Source organism: Phragmites australis, chromosome 14 (genome assembly GCF_958298935.1).
Source record: "Phragmites australis chromosome 14, lpPhrAust1.1, whole genome shotgun sequence".
In the NCBI taxonomy this organism is placed as follows: Eukaryota; Viridiplantae; Streptophyta; class Magnoliopsida; order Poales; family Poaceae; genus Phragmites; species Phragmites australis.
This window is the reverse complement of record NC_084934.1, coordinates 26,973,874-26,991,240: the sequence shown is the minus strand read 5'-3', so window position 1 is coordinate 26,991,240 and position 17,367 is coordinate 26,973,874. Positions and strand designations below refer to the sequence as shown.

At 46.1% G+C, this 17,367-nt stretch overlaps 2 protein-coding genes, 1 non-coding gene and 1 pseudogene across 3 annotated transcripts; 3 read left to right on the top strand and 1 right to left on the bottom strand.

Annotated features, from left to right (window-relative positions):
* The first annotated feature begins 2,192 nt into the window (after nucleotides 1-2,192).
* Nucleotides 2,193-5,812, top strand: LOC133891439 (probable GTP diphosphokinase RSH2, chloroplastic). Its single transcript, XM_062332151.1, has 6 exons — nucleotides 2,193-2,671; nucleotides 2,791-2,976; nucleotides 3,889-4,349; nucleotides 4,554-4,712; nucleotides 4,788-5,142; nucleotides 5,269-5,812. The coding sequence occupies exons 1-6, from the start codon at nucleotides 2,348-2,350 to the stop codon at nucleotides 5,503-5,505; spliced, it is 1,722 nt and encodes a 573-aa protein (XP_062188135.1). The 5' UTR covers nucleotides 2,193-2,347; the 3' UTR covers nucleotides 5,506-5,812.
* A 322-nt stretch (nucleotides 5,813-6,134) lies between these two features.
* TRNAS-GCU (transfer RNA serine (anticodon GCU)) lies at nucleotides 6,135-6,216 on the bottom strand. The gene has a single exon. It is a non-coding gene; the product is annotated as a tRNA-Ser (tRNA).
* Nucleotides 6,217-6,322: 106 nt separating this feature from the next.
* On the top strand, nucleotides 6,323-9,467 carry LOC133891141 (transcription initiation factor TFIID subunit 9-like; annotated as a pseudogene).
* Nucleotides 9,468-10,513: 1,046 nt separating this feature from the next.
* LOC133891126 (uncharacterized) lies at nucleotides 10,514-13,578 on the top strand. Its single transcript, XM_062331847.1, has 4 exons — nucleotides 10,514-11,178; nucleotides 12,937-13,032; nucleotides 13,118-13,185; nucleotides 13,290-13,578. Exons 1-4 carry the CDS (start codon nucleotides 10,543-10,545, stop codon nucleotides 13,417-13,419), a joined length of 930 nt encoding a protein of 309 aa, XP_062187831.1. The 5' UTR covers nucleotides 10,514-10,542; the 3' UTR covers nucleotides 13,420-13,578.
* Nucleotides 13,579-17,367: the final 3,789 nt, after the last annotated feature.

Sequence of the window (17,367 nt, the reverse complement as noted above, 5' to 3'; positions counted from 1 at the left end):
ATAAAAGAGCATATTTCTTTCTCTCCAAAGTACAACATCATACTTAAAAAAGACGCATCACACGTGTTCACTACTTTGCTACCAAAGCAAGTAGAAAACTGAAATTTATCCAAAAGAGAAGAGAAAGAAACAAGAAATTGAGTTTAAGATGAAAATTTAAAGTTTCATTGCCTATTGTAACTTTTTATTTTAAAAAAAACAGCGCTCCCCCACGACACGATCTTCGTTGTAAATCTGGAGGGTACGGGGCGGGAGCTCGAACCCCCGTTGGCTCGACTCCATCTGAGAGCATTGCCACCGAGCTCTATCCGCATTGCTTATTGTAACTAAATGAGGAGGAGCATATTCCTAACAAAAACAAAAGGTTAAGCAAAAAAAACCCAGAAAGTTCGATGTTGGATTAGAAGGAAAACACACAGACTTCTAATCAACTTCACCAGCAAAAGCATAAAGCATCCCACGACTCGTTCCCATCCTCGAATGGGTTGAAAGACCTCGATTGATAACATCCTCTTCCTTGAAAAAGGATCTTTCTTATACCTATTTATCCATAAACTCTTGTGATAAAATCCAATGACATATGAAAAACACCGCTCGATTAGAATGAACAAGCAACCTATGGTCGAACATATGAGGAATTTTTTGTGCGACGAATGGAATGCACTGAAAAGATAGCAATGCAAGAAGAGATTTAACACACTTTCACTTGTTCGACACTTCTAGGACTGGGCATTCGGCATTTTAGTTATATCGGTTTGTTTTTCGGTGTTTGAATAATTCAGTTTTCAGAATGTGCAAACAAAAAATGGTGAAAATAATGGAAAACCACCTAATATAGTTTTAGTTTTTGCTAAAATTTTGCGACAACGAGCTTCTGTACACCGCCCTTGCCAACCAATCTGGGCCATATGGCCGCTTCTCCTCTCCTATAGACAACCGAGGCCTCATCCCCTCTCCCTCCCCTCTGTCTCACTCCCCCCCCCCCTCATCCTCCCGACCGAAGAAGCACAGTGCATAGAGAGTCGTCGACCCGTCGCCGAGATGAGCTCCATTACCGAGCCCAAATCCCACAAACCGAGCTTGGATTCACACAGAAGAAGGTCGCTAGGAGCTTTCCCCGTCGGATCCCGTGTGAATGCTTTGTTTCCTGGCTGAATCAGAGCTTCGCCGGTTTTCTTCCTCAACTCCGGTCGTGGAGATCGAAGCCGCCACTAATGATTCTCCCTCCTCCAGCGAGCCCAAGTTGATTCCTTGAGGACGTGACTCCTTTAGTATCTTGCGCACCTCTCTGACCTCTCCTCCCTATGAATCCGCTACGGACAGGGCCGGATTTGGAGCTTTCCTCACCACCGCCATGAGCTTCACTATTGATCCGCTACCCCGAGCCGTCTCTATCCAAATCAGGCACACGAAGAGCATCGTTGTACCTCCATCGAAGTTTGGTGCGCATCACTTTGATCGTGGGCCATCGATAGCACAACCGTTCGTGTGAGCCACCCACCGCCGCATCTGGGTGCATGCCGCCGACCCGTGAGGAAAAGAGAGAGGAGTGAGTGAGGGAGAGTTGGGCTGAGGCCCATATGGCTGGTTCGGTCTTTGATGTTTGAAACCTTAAAACCAAACTGAACACCATACACCGAGTAGCTTAGAAATAGAAACCAAACCAACCACCGAACACAAAAAAATCGATAATCTCAGTAGTTCGATTTCGAGGGATTTTTGCCTAGCCCTAGACACTTCCCCATACAACAAGCATTCCTTCGTATTTGTTATATCTACACACGGGATGATAATAAAAGGGTATTGATATATCTACACACAAGATGGGACAGTGGTACTTAGGATATCAATTTCATTTTACATTTCTTTTCATTCAATGAAGAAAAGACCAGAATTTCGTGAAAATTTAGTAATTTTTCGTTCTCTCCTCTACAGGTCTTACATATCAGCGAAAGAAAATTTCAGAATCAGATATTTCGTTCATCTCTAAAATTCCTGAAATTCGTGAAATTTTAACAAAATTTTAATCCCTGGCGGTAACTCGTAAGTGAATCAGATGGCTAAACATATGATTGTAATTTGTAACGGAATTGTATGCAGAAGATTGTGCTTGAAATATTTTCCACAATAAAACAACAACATGAAGCCTAAAGTGCAAATAAGCCCTCAACTTCCCCAACCGGCAATCGGGCTACTATTCATAACCACGGCGCCACGCGCGAAACTGAGGAGCACAACCTCCCAAACCATTTTCCTCCCACGCCCCTTTCTCCGCCACCCCCCACCCCCTCGCTTGCAAGCCAGCCAGCATTCGCCTCGCCGGCTCGCCCTCAATCTCCCGCGAGCCATGCCACCGTCGATCGCCTGCTCGGTCAAATGTCGCCCCCACCACCACCTAGCACCGCTGCCCCCCGCCGCGTCGCTGGAGCTCCTGGCCGCCGGCGATCTGCGGGCGTCAACGCGGTGCCGGAGCCCGCCGTCCCTGTGCCTGGCTCCGCCGTGCCGGGGAACCCCGTCCGCTAGGCGGGCCCGCGCCGCCGTGGCGGTGGGGGGAGACGGCGACGGCTCTTCCGCGGCGCCGCTCGCCAGCGCGCAGTCGCGGCACGCCATCTTCCGCGACGAGCTCGTGCGGAGGGCCTTCTCAGCGGCCGAGGCGGCTCACCGCGGCCAGGTGCTCGACCAAGTCCCCTTTGCTCACATTTTCATAGTTGCATTTGTGTGGCTTGTGAGATGCTGAAGTGACCGAAATGCGTTTGCTTGGTTGTGCGTTTGGCTGCCCACTTGCTCCAGGTGCGCGCGAACGGCGATCCCTACCTGCAGCACTGCGTGGAGACGGCGGCGCTACTCGGGGAGCTCGGCGCCGGCCCTGCTGTTATCGCTGCTGGGCTGCTGCACGACACGGTCGACGACGCGGGCCTCGACTACGGTTTCATCTCCGAGCAGTTCGGTGCTGGTGTCGCCGACCTTGTCAAGGGGGTAATCATTCTTATCCCTTTAACTACAAGCAATTATCATTTTAATGTGACGAGACCGAGCACGCTCGCTAATTTTTTCTTGTTTTTTCAGGAAATAATTTCTTGTTGATGACTATATTCTTCAGTAACCTTATTCAATTTAGCCCACAATTACTATAGTAAAGCCCCCTTGTTGCTGCACCGTTATTCTACGTTTCCACCATATAAACAACATAACAAATCAGAGCGTCTCACTGCTAAACTATCATATCAGCATATATCAATGCCTTATACTCGAGCATAATGTAAGAAGGGCCGGAGCGCAAGATCAGATCACAAACGACTGTAGTTCTATGACGAGATCATTTCATTGACCCCCTATTTTTTATTATGATATTGCTTGGCTTAATGGCTTTGTCGTTTTCGTGATTAGGAATTGGATGCTGCTAGATATCTGATTGTGGCTGATAAGACTTACTGATCGTTCCTGGGGATTTTAGAATAGATTTTTCTTAGGCCTATCTAAGGCAGGTATTGCGTTACAGCGTTACCATCACCTCTATATTATAGTAGTCACTTGCTGAATGCTAGGAATGACTTATCTTTCAGTAACATACAATCAGTGCATGGTTGGGTATCAGATCCAATCAGCACTGTGCTGTGTGGTGATTTTTATTTTCCATTCTTTCCCTTTCGTTTTCTTTTGTTAATTGGATGTTTAGTATATGTTGTTGCACCAATTTTTTTGGAACTTGGAAGATTCTGTTGTTTGTTCTGCTAATGAAGGCTATGCATTATTGGTCGTCTAAAGTCAGTATTTACACCTATCACGTGTTGATGAAACTTCCGTCTCTTGTGACTTCTTGATTATTCTTTTGGAAACATTGAGGACATTGTGAATTGACTAAGCAATAGTTTGGTTGCCTTCTTGTAGGTATCAAATCTAAGTTACTTGAGCAAACTGGCTCGTAGAAACGATACAGCCAGTAGAACTGATGAAGCTGACAGGTTACGTAGAGTCTTCCTTGCAATGGAAGATGCGAGAGCTGTGCTCATTAAACTTGCTGACAGGCTACACAACATGAGGACGTTGGATTCTTTGCCCAAAATCAAACAACAGTGCTTTGCAAAGGAAACACTGGAGATATTTGCTCCCTTGGCTAACCAGTTGGGCATCTTAAACTGGAAGGAACAGCTTGAAAATCTGTGCTTCAAGTACCTTTACCCAGATAAATATGAGGAACTGTCAACCAACCTTCTCGAATTCTACAACAGAGATATGATTGTAGCTGCAACAAGGCGACTGGAACAAGCCCTTCAGGTGAGAGGACTATCCTGTTATGCCATATATGGGAGACACAAGAGCATGTACAGTATCTACAGCAAGATGGCAAGGTAATCAGGTGTATCACGCTCTTTCTTTTTATTGGCACCACTAGAAAGAATAAAAAACATTTTAGTTCTATTGTTAATGAAATTATACAATTTATTGTCCCTTGCAACTGAGTGCTGAACAAACTTTAACTGAACGTTTTGAAGAAAAGCTTGCTAGCCTGAAATATATCATTGAAAGTGCTAATGTGACCCACTCGATTATAGGAAGAAACTGGCTATGGATGAAATTTATGATATACATGGGGTGCGTGTTATACTTGAGAACAAGGCTGATTGTTTCGCCACATTAGAGGTTATCCATCACTTGTGGCCTAGAATTCCTGGGAAGTTCAAAGATTATATCAACAACCCCAAACCCAATAGGTATGACTTCACAGAATTATGCTAATATGCAATAGTGTAAGCCACAATGCTTACTGGATGTTTGCTAAATTGTAGGTATCAATCCCTGCACACGGTTGTTCTCACTGAAGAAACACTCCCACTAGAGATTCAAATTCGTACCAGGGACATGCATTTGCAGGCAGAGTTTGGAATTGCTGCACATTGGAGATACAAGGAAGGTGTTCGGAGTTGCTCTTCATCTGTTCCTGAAATGGTTGAATGGGTTAGATGGGTCGTTACGTGGCACTGTGAAACTTTGCACACATACCATCCTTCATCACTTGCACCTGACAATTCACCAAGCAACATACACACAATTATGGCGCACTCTGAGGTCTGCCCGTTCTCCTATTCAAAACGGTGTGACCACAGTGGACCGGTTCTAGTAATACTTCTGGAGAATGAAAAGGTACCTTTTAATCCTTTTGCTATTGTACCGTCTCATTAACCACAATTTTCCAATTTGTTCGTTAGATCTGTTGTGCTGGTGGCTTCATCCTTGAGCAAGAAAACTAAAATTTTATGATGTTTTCAGATGTCGGTGCAAGAACTCCCCCAAAATTCAACGATATCGGACCTACTGAAGAGGGCTTCTAGCTACGACATTCAGTTGAGGCTGAGGCTCAACTGTCATGTCATCCACAACTTGAACCAGGAGTTAAAAATGGGTGATGTGCTTGAATTGATCCCTTTAACTCCATGCAAATCTGGAGGTTATACGAGGGAGTTCCACCAAATGTTCGACCACCGACTTGCGGTTTCACAGTCCTGACAACTGTAGAATACCATACCTTGTAAATACATAACATGACACACCATGTAAATCATCTGAAGTTTAGCCCGAGAAAGAGACGTCCAAGAAAAGCTCAGAGAGTTTGTTCATACTGATTACGCTGTAGTCATTGTATGATTTAGGTGCTTAATTACTTGTAAGTTGTTACACCTGGAGGACGTTGGCAGGATTTTCTGGTCGAAGTTTCTAGATAAATTAGTCTCTTTTTGGCTAGGATATGTCCACTCTGAAAATGTTCCCTGTTTTTTCTTTTGCATGAGGGGTTGTATATAATATGTAATGGTGATCTTTAGGAATCCGATACATAGTGACCATGATCGTTCCTGTCAATTGTGAACTCATGGGTTAAACATGGAGGTTAGGTTCATGATCTTGAGGATTTGCTGTCAACTGCGTCTTCCATTTTGGTTGCGCTTTGCAGTTTCTGCTCTATCTGTTAAGCTGGCACGATGGCTTTAATATTTAGGTATATAGTAGACTTCGGTAGCAGAAGTGTTTGTTCATCACGTCGCATTGTTGTGCATGGAGTATGACCAATCATCCATGCCCAAAGGGACATTAGCTATTAAAAGAAGCAAAAGAGGAAAAAAAAAAGGGAAAAAAACATTCGACGCCTGAGAGATTCGAACTCTCGCGGGGAAACCCCATGTACTTAGCAGGCACACGCCTTAACCACTCGGCCAAAGCGTCTTTGTTGTATACTTCAGGAAATAAAACTATATTAAACATTCATACAATAATCCGAAGTCCCGAATACTTGAATGCTCTCCCGCGAATGGCTAGCCTATTCTTTCTGGGGCCGTGCCACTCTGACCTAATGGACGCCGTCGTACGGTCGCCTCCTCCGGCGGCCGCTGCCGGGGAAGAGCCGCGGGACGCGCGGGTGGTGCGGATGATCCTGCACGCCGTGGGGCTCAGAGAGGGCGAGTACGACGCGCGTGTGGTCCACCAGTTCGTGGGGCTCGCCCACCGCTACGCCGGCGACGTGCTCGGCGAAGCCAGGGCCTACGCCGACCACGCCGGGAGGGCGTCACTCGAGGCCGACGACGTGCGCCTCGCCGTCCGGGCTAAGGCCGCGCTCGCCCCCGGGCCGCCGCGCCGCGAGGTAGCCCCCACGATGCTCCGTTTCCTTAATTTTGAGGAATTTTTTATGTGACGAATCTTTTGAGAAATTTGTTGATGGCGTGATCGCGGTCACATGCTTCTTGGGGCTTCATCCTTTTGGTTTGTGTCAAAATCGAAGCTTTCCTTACTGATCTGCGGATTTGCGTCAAAAAATTGTAGCTTATCGATCGGCATGCTGATAGGTGTGGTCAAGGTTGCAGATAGCGGCAATGTACTGCAGACATATGGCACCATATATGTGTAGATAAGACCCAGTATTTCTTACTGGATAATTTCTTGGAGCTTTTTCGCCATCTCGAGCCCATCACCCCACTAATGTTTCGAGCAGATTGATACGAGATCTATGTTTGGCAAACATCTTAATTCGATCCAGTGCTGCTCGTTCTATAGGCGCATATTTTTAGACCAACGTAGGTCCCTGTCGGTGAATCAGGAATAAGCGGTCCTCGAGTTCTGAGGTCAGTTCAGCAGGTTGTCACGTGGCGACCTCCCGCGGGAATGATCTCCTCAAAGCGCGAGAAAACTAAGTCTCGGAAGAGGACGCTCAGGGTCATGAACAGTAGTCCCCGAGTACCCGAGTCCCCTGACGATCTGCGAAGACCAAGTGCCGGGAAGAGAGTGCTCGAGGTCATGAATAGTGGCCCTCGAGCACCCAAGTCCCCCGACGATCAGAAAAACTGAGTACCAGGAAGGGTGTGCTCGGGGCTGCGAACAGTGACTCCCGAGCATCCGAGTACCCTGAGGACCCAAGAAAGGTAGTTTCGGAGAGAGAGTGCCTGGGGCTGCGAACAGCGGCCCCTGAGCGCTCGGTTCCTAGAGGATCTGAACAGTCAATTCCGGGAGAGAGTGTTCGGGGCCGTGAACAGTGACTCCCGAGCACTCGGTTCCCCGAGAATCAAGAAAGGGTATATTCGGGAGAGAGTGCTCGGGGATGTGAACAGTGACCCCCGAGCACTCGGTTCCTCGACGGTCTAAGAAGTCCTTCGCCGGTAGCCTCCACAGAGGTCCAGCGGTGAGGTGTCAGCCAGTGAAAGGCCCAATACCGCATTTAAGAGGGCACGTGTCTTGTCACTTCCAACTGCTCCAGCCACGCTCGGTGTCAGTTCCTGCCACATTCTGACAGGAGGGCGTGAGGATATTTAATGCACGGCTCCCATCCCATATCATCTGGCGCGCCTCGGGATAATATCACGAGGCTCAAGGCGCCCCGCCTACCACCATGCTGTGTCAAGCGTACAAGACCGGACGGACACGCCGGGCTGCTCTGTGGCTGCCCGGTGGGTCCTCTCCGCGCCGCCTGTTGCAGAGCGCGTGATGACGACCGAGACCGGGTGGAGGGGCGCGTTTTCAACCTTCCGTCACTTCGCGCAGCAGCCCATGATGGTTGCCTTTTCCATTTATAGCACCTTGGAACTCGTGTCATCCCTTTCGAGGCACGCTACCACCGGCGAGTATTTAAGAAGAGCCGATGAAAACGAGGAGGATCGGATCCAGCTCTCTGGCTCTCTTGCTCTCCGACCCGAACGAAGATCGAAGACAGAAGAACACCCCAGTACAAGCACAGAAGCTGAGACCACCGAAGAAGAAGGAGTCCGAAGCTATATGATAGACAGACATTCTTGTAACCAACAACATCCCTGAGAGACATTCTCAGTGCATTTATAGCATCCACACAGAAGTAAGGTATTACGCTCAGTGCGATCCGAACCTGTCTAAAAACCTCCAGCGCATTTACTGCATTCTGCATTCGATCATTCCATCCCACCTGCCATTGCATTTACGCCCATTTATTTCACCCGCAAAACAGATTCAGAATCATCCCCACCGAATCTCAAAGGGGTCCCTCTAGATCTCTGCTTTAGAAATTCACCTTCTGACCGTCCTCCTGCTTGTATTGAAGGCATATTTCAATCTCAAAGCATCCAATAAAAAAAAAATGACTGACGAAGATGTTGACATATGGTTGCTTGTTTGCAATTGATCCTTGTGTAGCTGAACGTTATTTGCAAGAACACGAGATTTTTGAACCAATGGCAGCAGCACTGACGCTAAACATCAGATGGTTTAGATCCAGAGTGCCAACGTTTCTGTGGTGCTAGCTATCACCCGTCAATGAACGGATGGCATGGCAAACTCTGCATGCTGATGAATCCCGTGCATGCTGCAGTGGAGCTCGGACTCTTTTCCACAGTGTGGTCGATTCGTGACGGTACAGTACATATTCTGTTTCTGAGGGGCTCAAGAAGTTCAAATGCTAAACTGTTCACCTAATGATCTTTGCACTAATATTCGTTCGTGAACGAGAGTTTTGTGGTAACCTGATGAACATCGTCTTCACTTCGGACAGGTTATGCTTGACCTGGCGCGCGGTCGAAACACAATCCGTCTGCCCAAGTCGACTGCGCCTCCAGGATCGATCCCTCTCCCGCCTCTTCAGGACATAATGCTGAACCAAAACTACCTATTTGTTCGTCCAATCGAGCCGCCGCCTGATCAGGTTGAGGAAACCGAGGATGACGACGAAGGTTCCAATCCTAATTCTAGCACTGAACAAGATCACAATGGTGGCGCTAGCAAGAAGCAGAAGCAGAAGCAGCAGCCTTCTCAGAAGGGCTCTTCCGGGCAGGCTCAATGCCACAGCCGCTGCAGCTGCTGCGAGACGGCGCAGGATGAGCAGCTGAACATCAGCGTTTGATCATGGGCTGATTGGCTCGTGTTAGTTGCTAGTGTTTGTTAATCGTTGCAAATGTACATGCAAGGTTTTGGATCTTTCGTATGTCGTAAACATTGTTCGCTGTATCATTTACCTGATTTGTTCAGCATATGTTGTTGCATCGCATCTTACAATTAAACGTCAAGAGCGCAAATGGTACAGGAAAAAGAAAAATGCAAGGTAGCATGGCGACAACACCACGCCTAACACAGAGTAGCACCTTTCTGTTCATTGAGGAGATATGATATATGCTGAAGAAATTCTCAAACCTGTATTCAACATTAGGGCGGCGTTTGGCAGGGATTTTTGGGGGTGTACTATCTAGAAATAGGAGAATCCCTTCCAAAGGGGTAGTTCGGTGTATTTCTCACTAGAATCATCTCCCCTCTCATATACAATCTTCAAAAATCCAAATCTTCTACACTAGCTAAATTATTGCACGAATTGATTTTAATTCATCCTAGAAACGTTTCCAACAACAAATCGAACATGAAACGTTTCTAAGAAGGTCCGAACCCGTGCCAAAGGGCTAGTAGCCCAGAGTCGTGAAACTGAAGCTTGCAGATACAAAATGCGGAATCATGGCTAATCACCAGTAATATTTAAAACATCATGTGGTAGGTCGAGAAAACTCGTGAAGGCTGTCTCAACTCCCAAGTTCTTATCCTACAGTTGTTATCGGTGGTCTGAATCTTGTCAAACCTGAAAATCTTTGCCATCCATTCGTAACCTCCATCTGACTCAAAATATGTGTTTGCCATTGCTCTAAGAATTTTCATATACAGTTTAAGTTCGTTCTAAATACTACAAAATGGATCCAAAATGATCTTCCCTCCAAATCTCTAAGGCTCTGGACTCCGCTGATGCCTTTTTGCCCCCAAAGTAGAAGCTCAGGTCAACATAACTCACACATACGCGATCAATCGTGATACGTGCAAATTTGTCTTCCCTATGTTATCTACTCATCTTCAAAAAAATTCAAATGCATCAGTGGTATCTAATTCTCTATCTTTTACACGTTGCCCGGACTCTTGAGAAAAGACCCGTACAAGAAAGACAACCCGTGAGAGAGAACCACGTCAGCAGCGACGACGTCACGCATGCAGTTCTGAGCAGCCATATATCTGAGCCCGAGCTCCCGCGCGTAAGACACCAGCCCACATCTTGGAACCGCCGCCATGCCGACGCTCGGCATCGCGCGGCTGCTCGACGCCTACTTCCGCCGCCGCCTCGCCACGGCGGGCCTCGTCGAGGCGTCCGTGCCGCTCGACGGAGGCACCACCACGGTGCACTGCTGGCGCTTCCCTCCGGGGGCTGACGACGTGCGCCCCGTCCTCGTCCTTCTCCACGGCTTCGGTCCCCCGGCTACGTGGCAGTGGCGGCGCCAGGTGGGCCCTCTCTCCCGCCGGTTCCGCCTCATCGTCCCGGACCTCCTCTTCTTCGGCGGCTCCGGCACGGCGGCGCCCGGCGCGCGGTCGGAGGCCCACCAGGCCGAGGCGGTCGCGAAGCTCGTGGCGGCTGTGGTACCGCCCGGGACACGCGTGTCCGTGGCCGGTACGAGCTACGGCGGGTTCGTGGCGTACCACATGGCGAGGCTGCTGGGCCCGGCCGCCGTGGAGCGGGTTGTGATCGCCAGCTCCGACCTGCTCAAGGCCGACGCCGACGACCGCGCTCTGCTGCACCGCGGCGGGGCCGAGTGCGTCGAGGACGTGATGCTGCCGCGCTCCCCCGAGCAGATGCAGCGGTTGCTGCAGCTCGCGTACCATCGCCGGCGCCGGTACACGCCGGGGTTCGTGCTCCGGGACCTCGTCCAGGTAACGCTCGTCAAATAATTCTTGCACTCAATCGCTTCTCCATCTTTCGATTCAAATTTTATTTTCGATTAAAAAATCGCTTCTCGATCAAATGCATTTTCTCCTACCGCGATCAGTAGATGGAATCATCATCCGATTGAACAGCATTGATCAGATTCCATTACATTCGCGTTCTCGTCGTGCTGCGTTGAGAGTTTTTGGTCCATCTGGCTCGCCGCTCGGTTCCATCGGACGGTCGCAGGCACGCATGCATGGCCTGGCCTCCACGTCACTCCAGCCGATGGCGTGTCCATGGATCGGAAGCTTCCATCTGAAGCGTCCAAAGTCTCTTTCCTCTTCCTCGTCTCCTCGCAGGTTTTCCCAACTGCCCCGTTCGATCGCCATCAACTCCCAACGGCGGCGGCCCCTCCGTTGCATTTCCCAACCGTTTCTCCGGCGGGGCCGCTCTTCCAATCAATCCCGAACGGCCGGTTAGTCCGGAAGGGAAAATTCTATAAGATGATTATGTACTATCTATCTCAGCCGGTTTATTGAGACATGTAAAAAATATATAGATAGTAGGGGAATCAATAGATAAATACTTCATACGATTATAAATACTTATAATTTTTTATTTTTCACGATCTTTATATGAAAGATGGGCAACTTTAACTATTATTTTTTTATAATATAGTTATAATATCTAATAAAATATTATATTAAAAAAATATTTTTAAGATAAATCTACATATATTTTTTATATTTAAAATTAAATATATTTATAATTAAAATGAGTAAGAGAAATAAATATCTAAGATAAACAATACGTGTGTAATACTACGTGGAGTTGTATTTACCGGTCCAGCTCGTGCCATCAAGACTCTTATAGCGGCAGAGTACAGGTCAACGAGACAACGACCTGCGCGTTGCTGTTGCCTACCTGCATTCCAACAAACGACAGGCCTCGCGGCCATCTTTTTCCCCAACCCCTCTGACAGGAGTCCGTCTCGGCATCGATGCAGCCGGCCTTGTTTGGTTGACGTTGACGGCCATCTCGTCACAACCAGTTACTGACCGCCATTGTTGCAACTGCAAGTTCACCTTTTCTTTTCTTTTCTTTGGAAGCAACTGTAACGACAAGCTGTGGCCGTATAGCGACGCGACCCTTTCTTTTCAAGAACTGTCAGCACACATGTGTCAGTCTTAAAAAAGAACAATAGGTGCTGGCATTTTACAGCAATGTGGATCGTCTATGAATGTCAACCGAGTACTGAATTGCAAGTTGCAACCCTGTCTGTGAGATCACATAAAAATTACCTGGTTCTGGAGAATGAAATAGAATCCAGTAATTCAGTACATGATAGTATCTTTGTGAGCTCTTATACTCGCACCATGCAAACAATCTCCAGGGCTCCTTTGAAACAAAGGATTTTTAAAGGATTTAAATTCTATAGGATTTTTTCTTATGATTAAGTATGGTAGAATCCTATAAAATTTCTATGTAATGCCTCAATTCATAAGAATTTTGGAGGAAATATAACATGAGCTTCAACCTCTAGGATAGCTGCCTTTGTCTTTATCTCTCCTTAAATTCCTGTGTTTTTTTTACGCTCCATCCAAATGATCATTCATGTAATTTTTTTGTGTTTTTCATTCCTAAGGATTCAAGAAGTTAGACAACTTTAATCCAGCGTTTTTCTATTCCTGTATTTTAACTATCCTTTATGCCAAAGGAAGCCCTAGATTTGAGTAACAGTAACAAGTAAGACTCTGTTGCAGTATCTGTACAGTGACAAAGTAGAAGAGAAGAAGGAGCTGATCAGGGGGATCACACTGGGTAACAAAGACAAGTTCCAGCTTACTCCTCTCTCCCAGGTACTGCCTTTTGCAGACATATTACTACAAAAATGCATTGCCATGGCATGTTTCCTTCTTACCCATTCTCTATCAAATCTTTCAGGAAGTTCTTGTGTTATGGGGAGAGCATGATCAGATATTCCCCATAGAGAAGGCATTCCAAGTGGCGAGGTCAGCACTTACTAGTCTTGGCTGTAATCTTATTACAGTTCAATTTCACAGGTTGCATTTACCTTGTAATGTGATTGATGTACAAGAGATCCACCCAAATGCAGGAGACTTGGTGCAAATGCTAGGCTGGAGGTCCTGAAGGACACTGGCCACATGCCACAGGAGGAGGATCCAAAACGGTTCAACGAGGCCCTCCTGAATTTCTTGCTTCCAGCTTCAAAGTCGTCTTTATGATGTGATATGAACGATTATTCGGGCCCAAGGATCGTCGAAGAGTTCATGATTTAATTTGCGTTTTACCTATAATTTGTGTGGTTCTTTGTTGGTTTGACAATAATTACCTCTAAGATAAAGTGGGGAAATATTTGATTTACCATTGAATGCATGCATTCTTCTATGCTATTTTAGTATTATCCTTTTTGTCATATTGGAGCGGGAAAGATTCATCTGAGCAAATCGTCGCCGTATATATGTGGCGCAGGACATATGGCTTAATAGCAATTACCAAGCATTTTCATGCGAGCTATTTGAAGAGCAAACTAATAAGAGAGTGACGAACTGACGATTGATAGGTTAACCTGCAACACAAATGAACTCCAGCAGCTGTGTTCACACTGCCAGGTTTGGCAATATATAGGGATGAAAACGGTTGGAAAATGTCTTAATTCGCTTTCACTTTCACATTTGTTTTTGGAATCGAAGATAAAGTCATCAAAATGGAAACATATCGATTTCGGTCGAAAATCGATAATTTACGAAAACCGATAATTTAGATTGGAAACACCGCACCATAGAGCATGACTTAACGACGAGTGTTCATACAATCGTCGAGATACATTTAAATCTTAACTCGACCATCCAACCACATAACTCATAACTTGTCCGTACAATAACACTAGTCTTAACTTGAGTACTCGAATAAATCTTAACTCGACCATATAAGATACAATATATTCACACCAGGTAATCTATAATTCATTCAATATATTGATACCACAATACAAAACTATTCTATAAGTACCACTAAATATACTACATCATGAAAATTACAAAAACCCATCTATTATATAAAAAAAATTATAAAATGACTAGGGTGCAACTAGCCATCTTACTATTTTAAGGTCTCTTGCTTGATAAGGAGTCAAGGCCTAAAAAATTAGAAGGTCTGAGTCTGGAAAAACATAAATTATTCGGAGTTTACTCGGAAATTTCAGGTATAATATGGTATTTTGAAAATACGATCGGAAATCAAGCTAGATTGTTTTTTATTTTGTTTTTTATTCATCGGTTCGTAATCGGCCCGGTTTTATATAAGTTCTAGAGAATAAGAAATGATTGGAAAAAAACAAGAAAACGATATCGATCGGTTCAGAATCTTACCGTTCTGTTTTCATCCCTAGCAATATATGAGTTGATTCAACTTGAGTTAAATATGACCCAAATGCACCTATGAATATGAGTAGTAGAAAACCTGGGCTATCGAATTCAGGGGCGGATCCAGCCCGCCTACTGCTTCGCAACTAATGTAAGCCTTCTGAACCCTCAATAATTTTTTTTGTCATGGATGAGGGAGATAAAGAAGAAAAGAGAGAGTGAGAAGAAAAGAAAAAAAGAGAGGGAGAGGGAGTTGGTTGACCTCCTACCTAGGACCTTTTTGGTAGAGCTCCCCAACCTAGATTCCCCATAAGAATCTGAGGAGCTCTCCAACCTAGATTCCCCATAAGAATCTGAGGAGCTCTACCAAACAATGATTTCTCAAGCTACTCTTACCTGGGAATCAAGTTCATGATTCCTCTTTTTTTGTACTGGGCACGCGGAGCTAAAAAACCCTGCTCCCCACCCGATCCCACTCATCCGTTTCAGACTTCCCCATCAAGTTCTTTTTGTATTTTATGCATGGTTGCCATCGAAACAAAATCCCCAACTCCATCTCTTCCCACACCCACAGCGCCTGTCCCGCCCCATCCCGCTCGACTGCTCGCGATTAGGGTTCGGTGCCCCCCACTCCATGGTGCCTCTCCGCCACCCAGAGCCTCTTCGCCGCCTAGAGCCTCTCCATCGCCTTCACCAATGCCTCTCCACTGCCTGGCTCGTCTCTTCTTCCTCCACCAGTGCTTCTCCGTGGCCCGACTCCTCTCCGCTTCCTCCACCAGTGCCTCTCCGCCACCCCACTCCACCAGTGTCAAGGCCGCAGTTGCCGGATCTGTCTAGGATGTCGCCAAACCGAGACGTCGGCACCCGATTGAGTTGCTGCCTAACCCTTCACTGCCAAACTGAGCTGCCGATGCCCGATGGATCCGTCAAGGTCCACGCCATACTGAACCACCGGTGCCTGATTGAATTGCCACCCAAGCCTTCACCTCCAAACCAAGCCGCCAGCGCCCGGTGGATCTGTCAAGCTGCCGCCCATCAAGCCATCTTAGTCAGACCGAGCCAGTGCCCAAGGTGATGAACACAATATGTCATGGACACAAATTAGACTTAGAAGTGTTTAAGAAACTTATATGAATTCAAATATGTCATGAACACAACTGCTCTGCTTCTATCATTTCTTAATAATCCGCCAGATCACATGGTCATGATAATTGTTTAGGACTTTCTATATATATACTGCACTTGATAGCATAGCCCAATTGCCGCTGAGCCGCACCAACACCTTTTGATAGTACAGTTGTGTAACAATATTATACAAGGGGAGATATCTAGTGTGAAAGGTACACATGATTTATTTATGAAGAGATAAAAATTTTGCCTGGTAATTCGATGAAGGTACACATGAAAATACCAAGAACACACACATACTTGTGGGCTGTTGTAGCTTGTATTAGTACTCATGGGTGAGAGCAGAGAGGCACCCATGCATGCCAGTGGGCTAAATCCAAGAAAAAACAGCATCAACAATGGGGTTTTCACTTGGCTTTTCCATGCTGCATGCATATGTCTCACATGCATATTGTCTCTCAAGTAGAATGAATATGGGCTTTAAATTTCATATATGGCTAGCGTAACTTTAGATTGTAAGTTCTTGATGCCTTTTTGTCACGTCCCAATTCTGTAATCATGTCATTATGCATAATCATGCATCATGAGTATCAAGTTTATTTGTTAAGCATATGATGAGTATTTGTTATTCAAAATGACGGTTTAATTTTTGTTTAGAGTTATAAAAATACCTGACGTTAGAGCTTTCGTCTAGTTTAAGTCGTGCATAGGCATGGCAAGTGAATCCATTTAAAATGGGTTCATCTTATTTGTAATCGCTGCACATATTTTCTTAAAATATTTCATAGCTGAAAATAGTTGTCTCTCTAACACGTGGGATCCACTTGGCTAGCCCCACACCTCACCCCTCTCCTTTTCCTCAAGCAGCAGCACCCCACCCCCTCTCCCTCTCTCTCAGATGCTCACTCTCTCCCTCTCACCCCCAAGCCGAGCAGCATAAGGGAGCTGCTGCTCTCCTTCTCGCTCAAGCACTTCCCTCCACTCTCCACCCAAAATCCCACCTCAAGAGGCAAAAGCAAGGTATGCATGTGTTACCCTTGCATTCCTCATCTCTCTAGCTCTCCATCCATCCAAGATTTTCGTGCATGCATGATGATTTGGATGTTTTGCAAATCATTTTTGTCACCCCTCTCTTTTCTGAAATTTCAGCACTTTGGTCTCTCTTCCTCAAGCCATTTCCTCTGATTCTTCCCCAACCAACGGTTACCAGCTTCGGCAAGAATGTGGGGATAAGTCTCCTAGGATCTTATTTAGCAATGCACGTTTAAAGTTCAATTTTGGATGAGTTTGGGTGCTGCGATTGAGAAATGATGAAGCACCAGTGTTCGTGAGGTTATAGAGCTAGTATGAGATGTTTGGATGAGCAATGGCTAGTGTTCATGCTTGTGGAGTGAGTAAAATAGCTTACTGATGTTGGTATAAAATGTTTGTTTGCAGTGGCACATCCAGGGGTCAAGCCCCTACCCTAGGGGCGCACTTGGGAGCCCATATTCAATTTTAGGCTTGGAAGAGGAAGAAAAAAATAAAAAGAGGAGGAGGAAGAGCCTACTACTGTATAGCTCTGTATCCACCACTGCTTGTTTGCACTAAGTTAAAGTTGGTGACTTAGAGTGCTCCTTGTACTCCACATCTACCACATGTAAATAGTATCTTGAACTGACATATATGCTGTATTTGTGT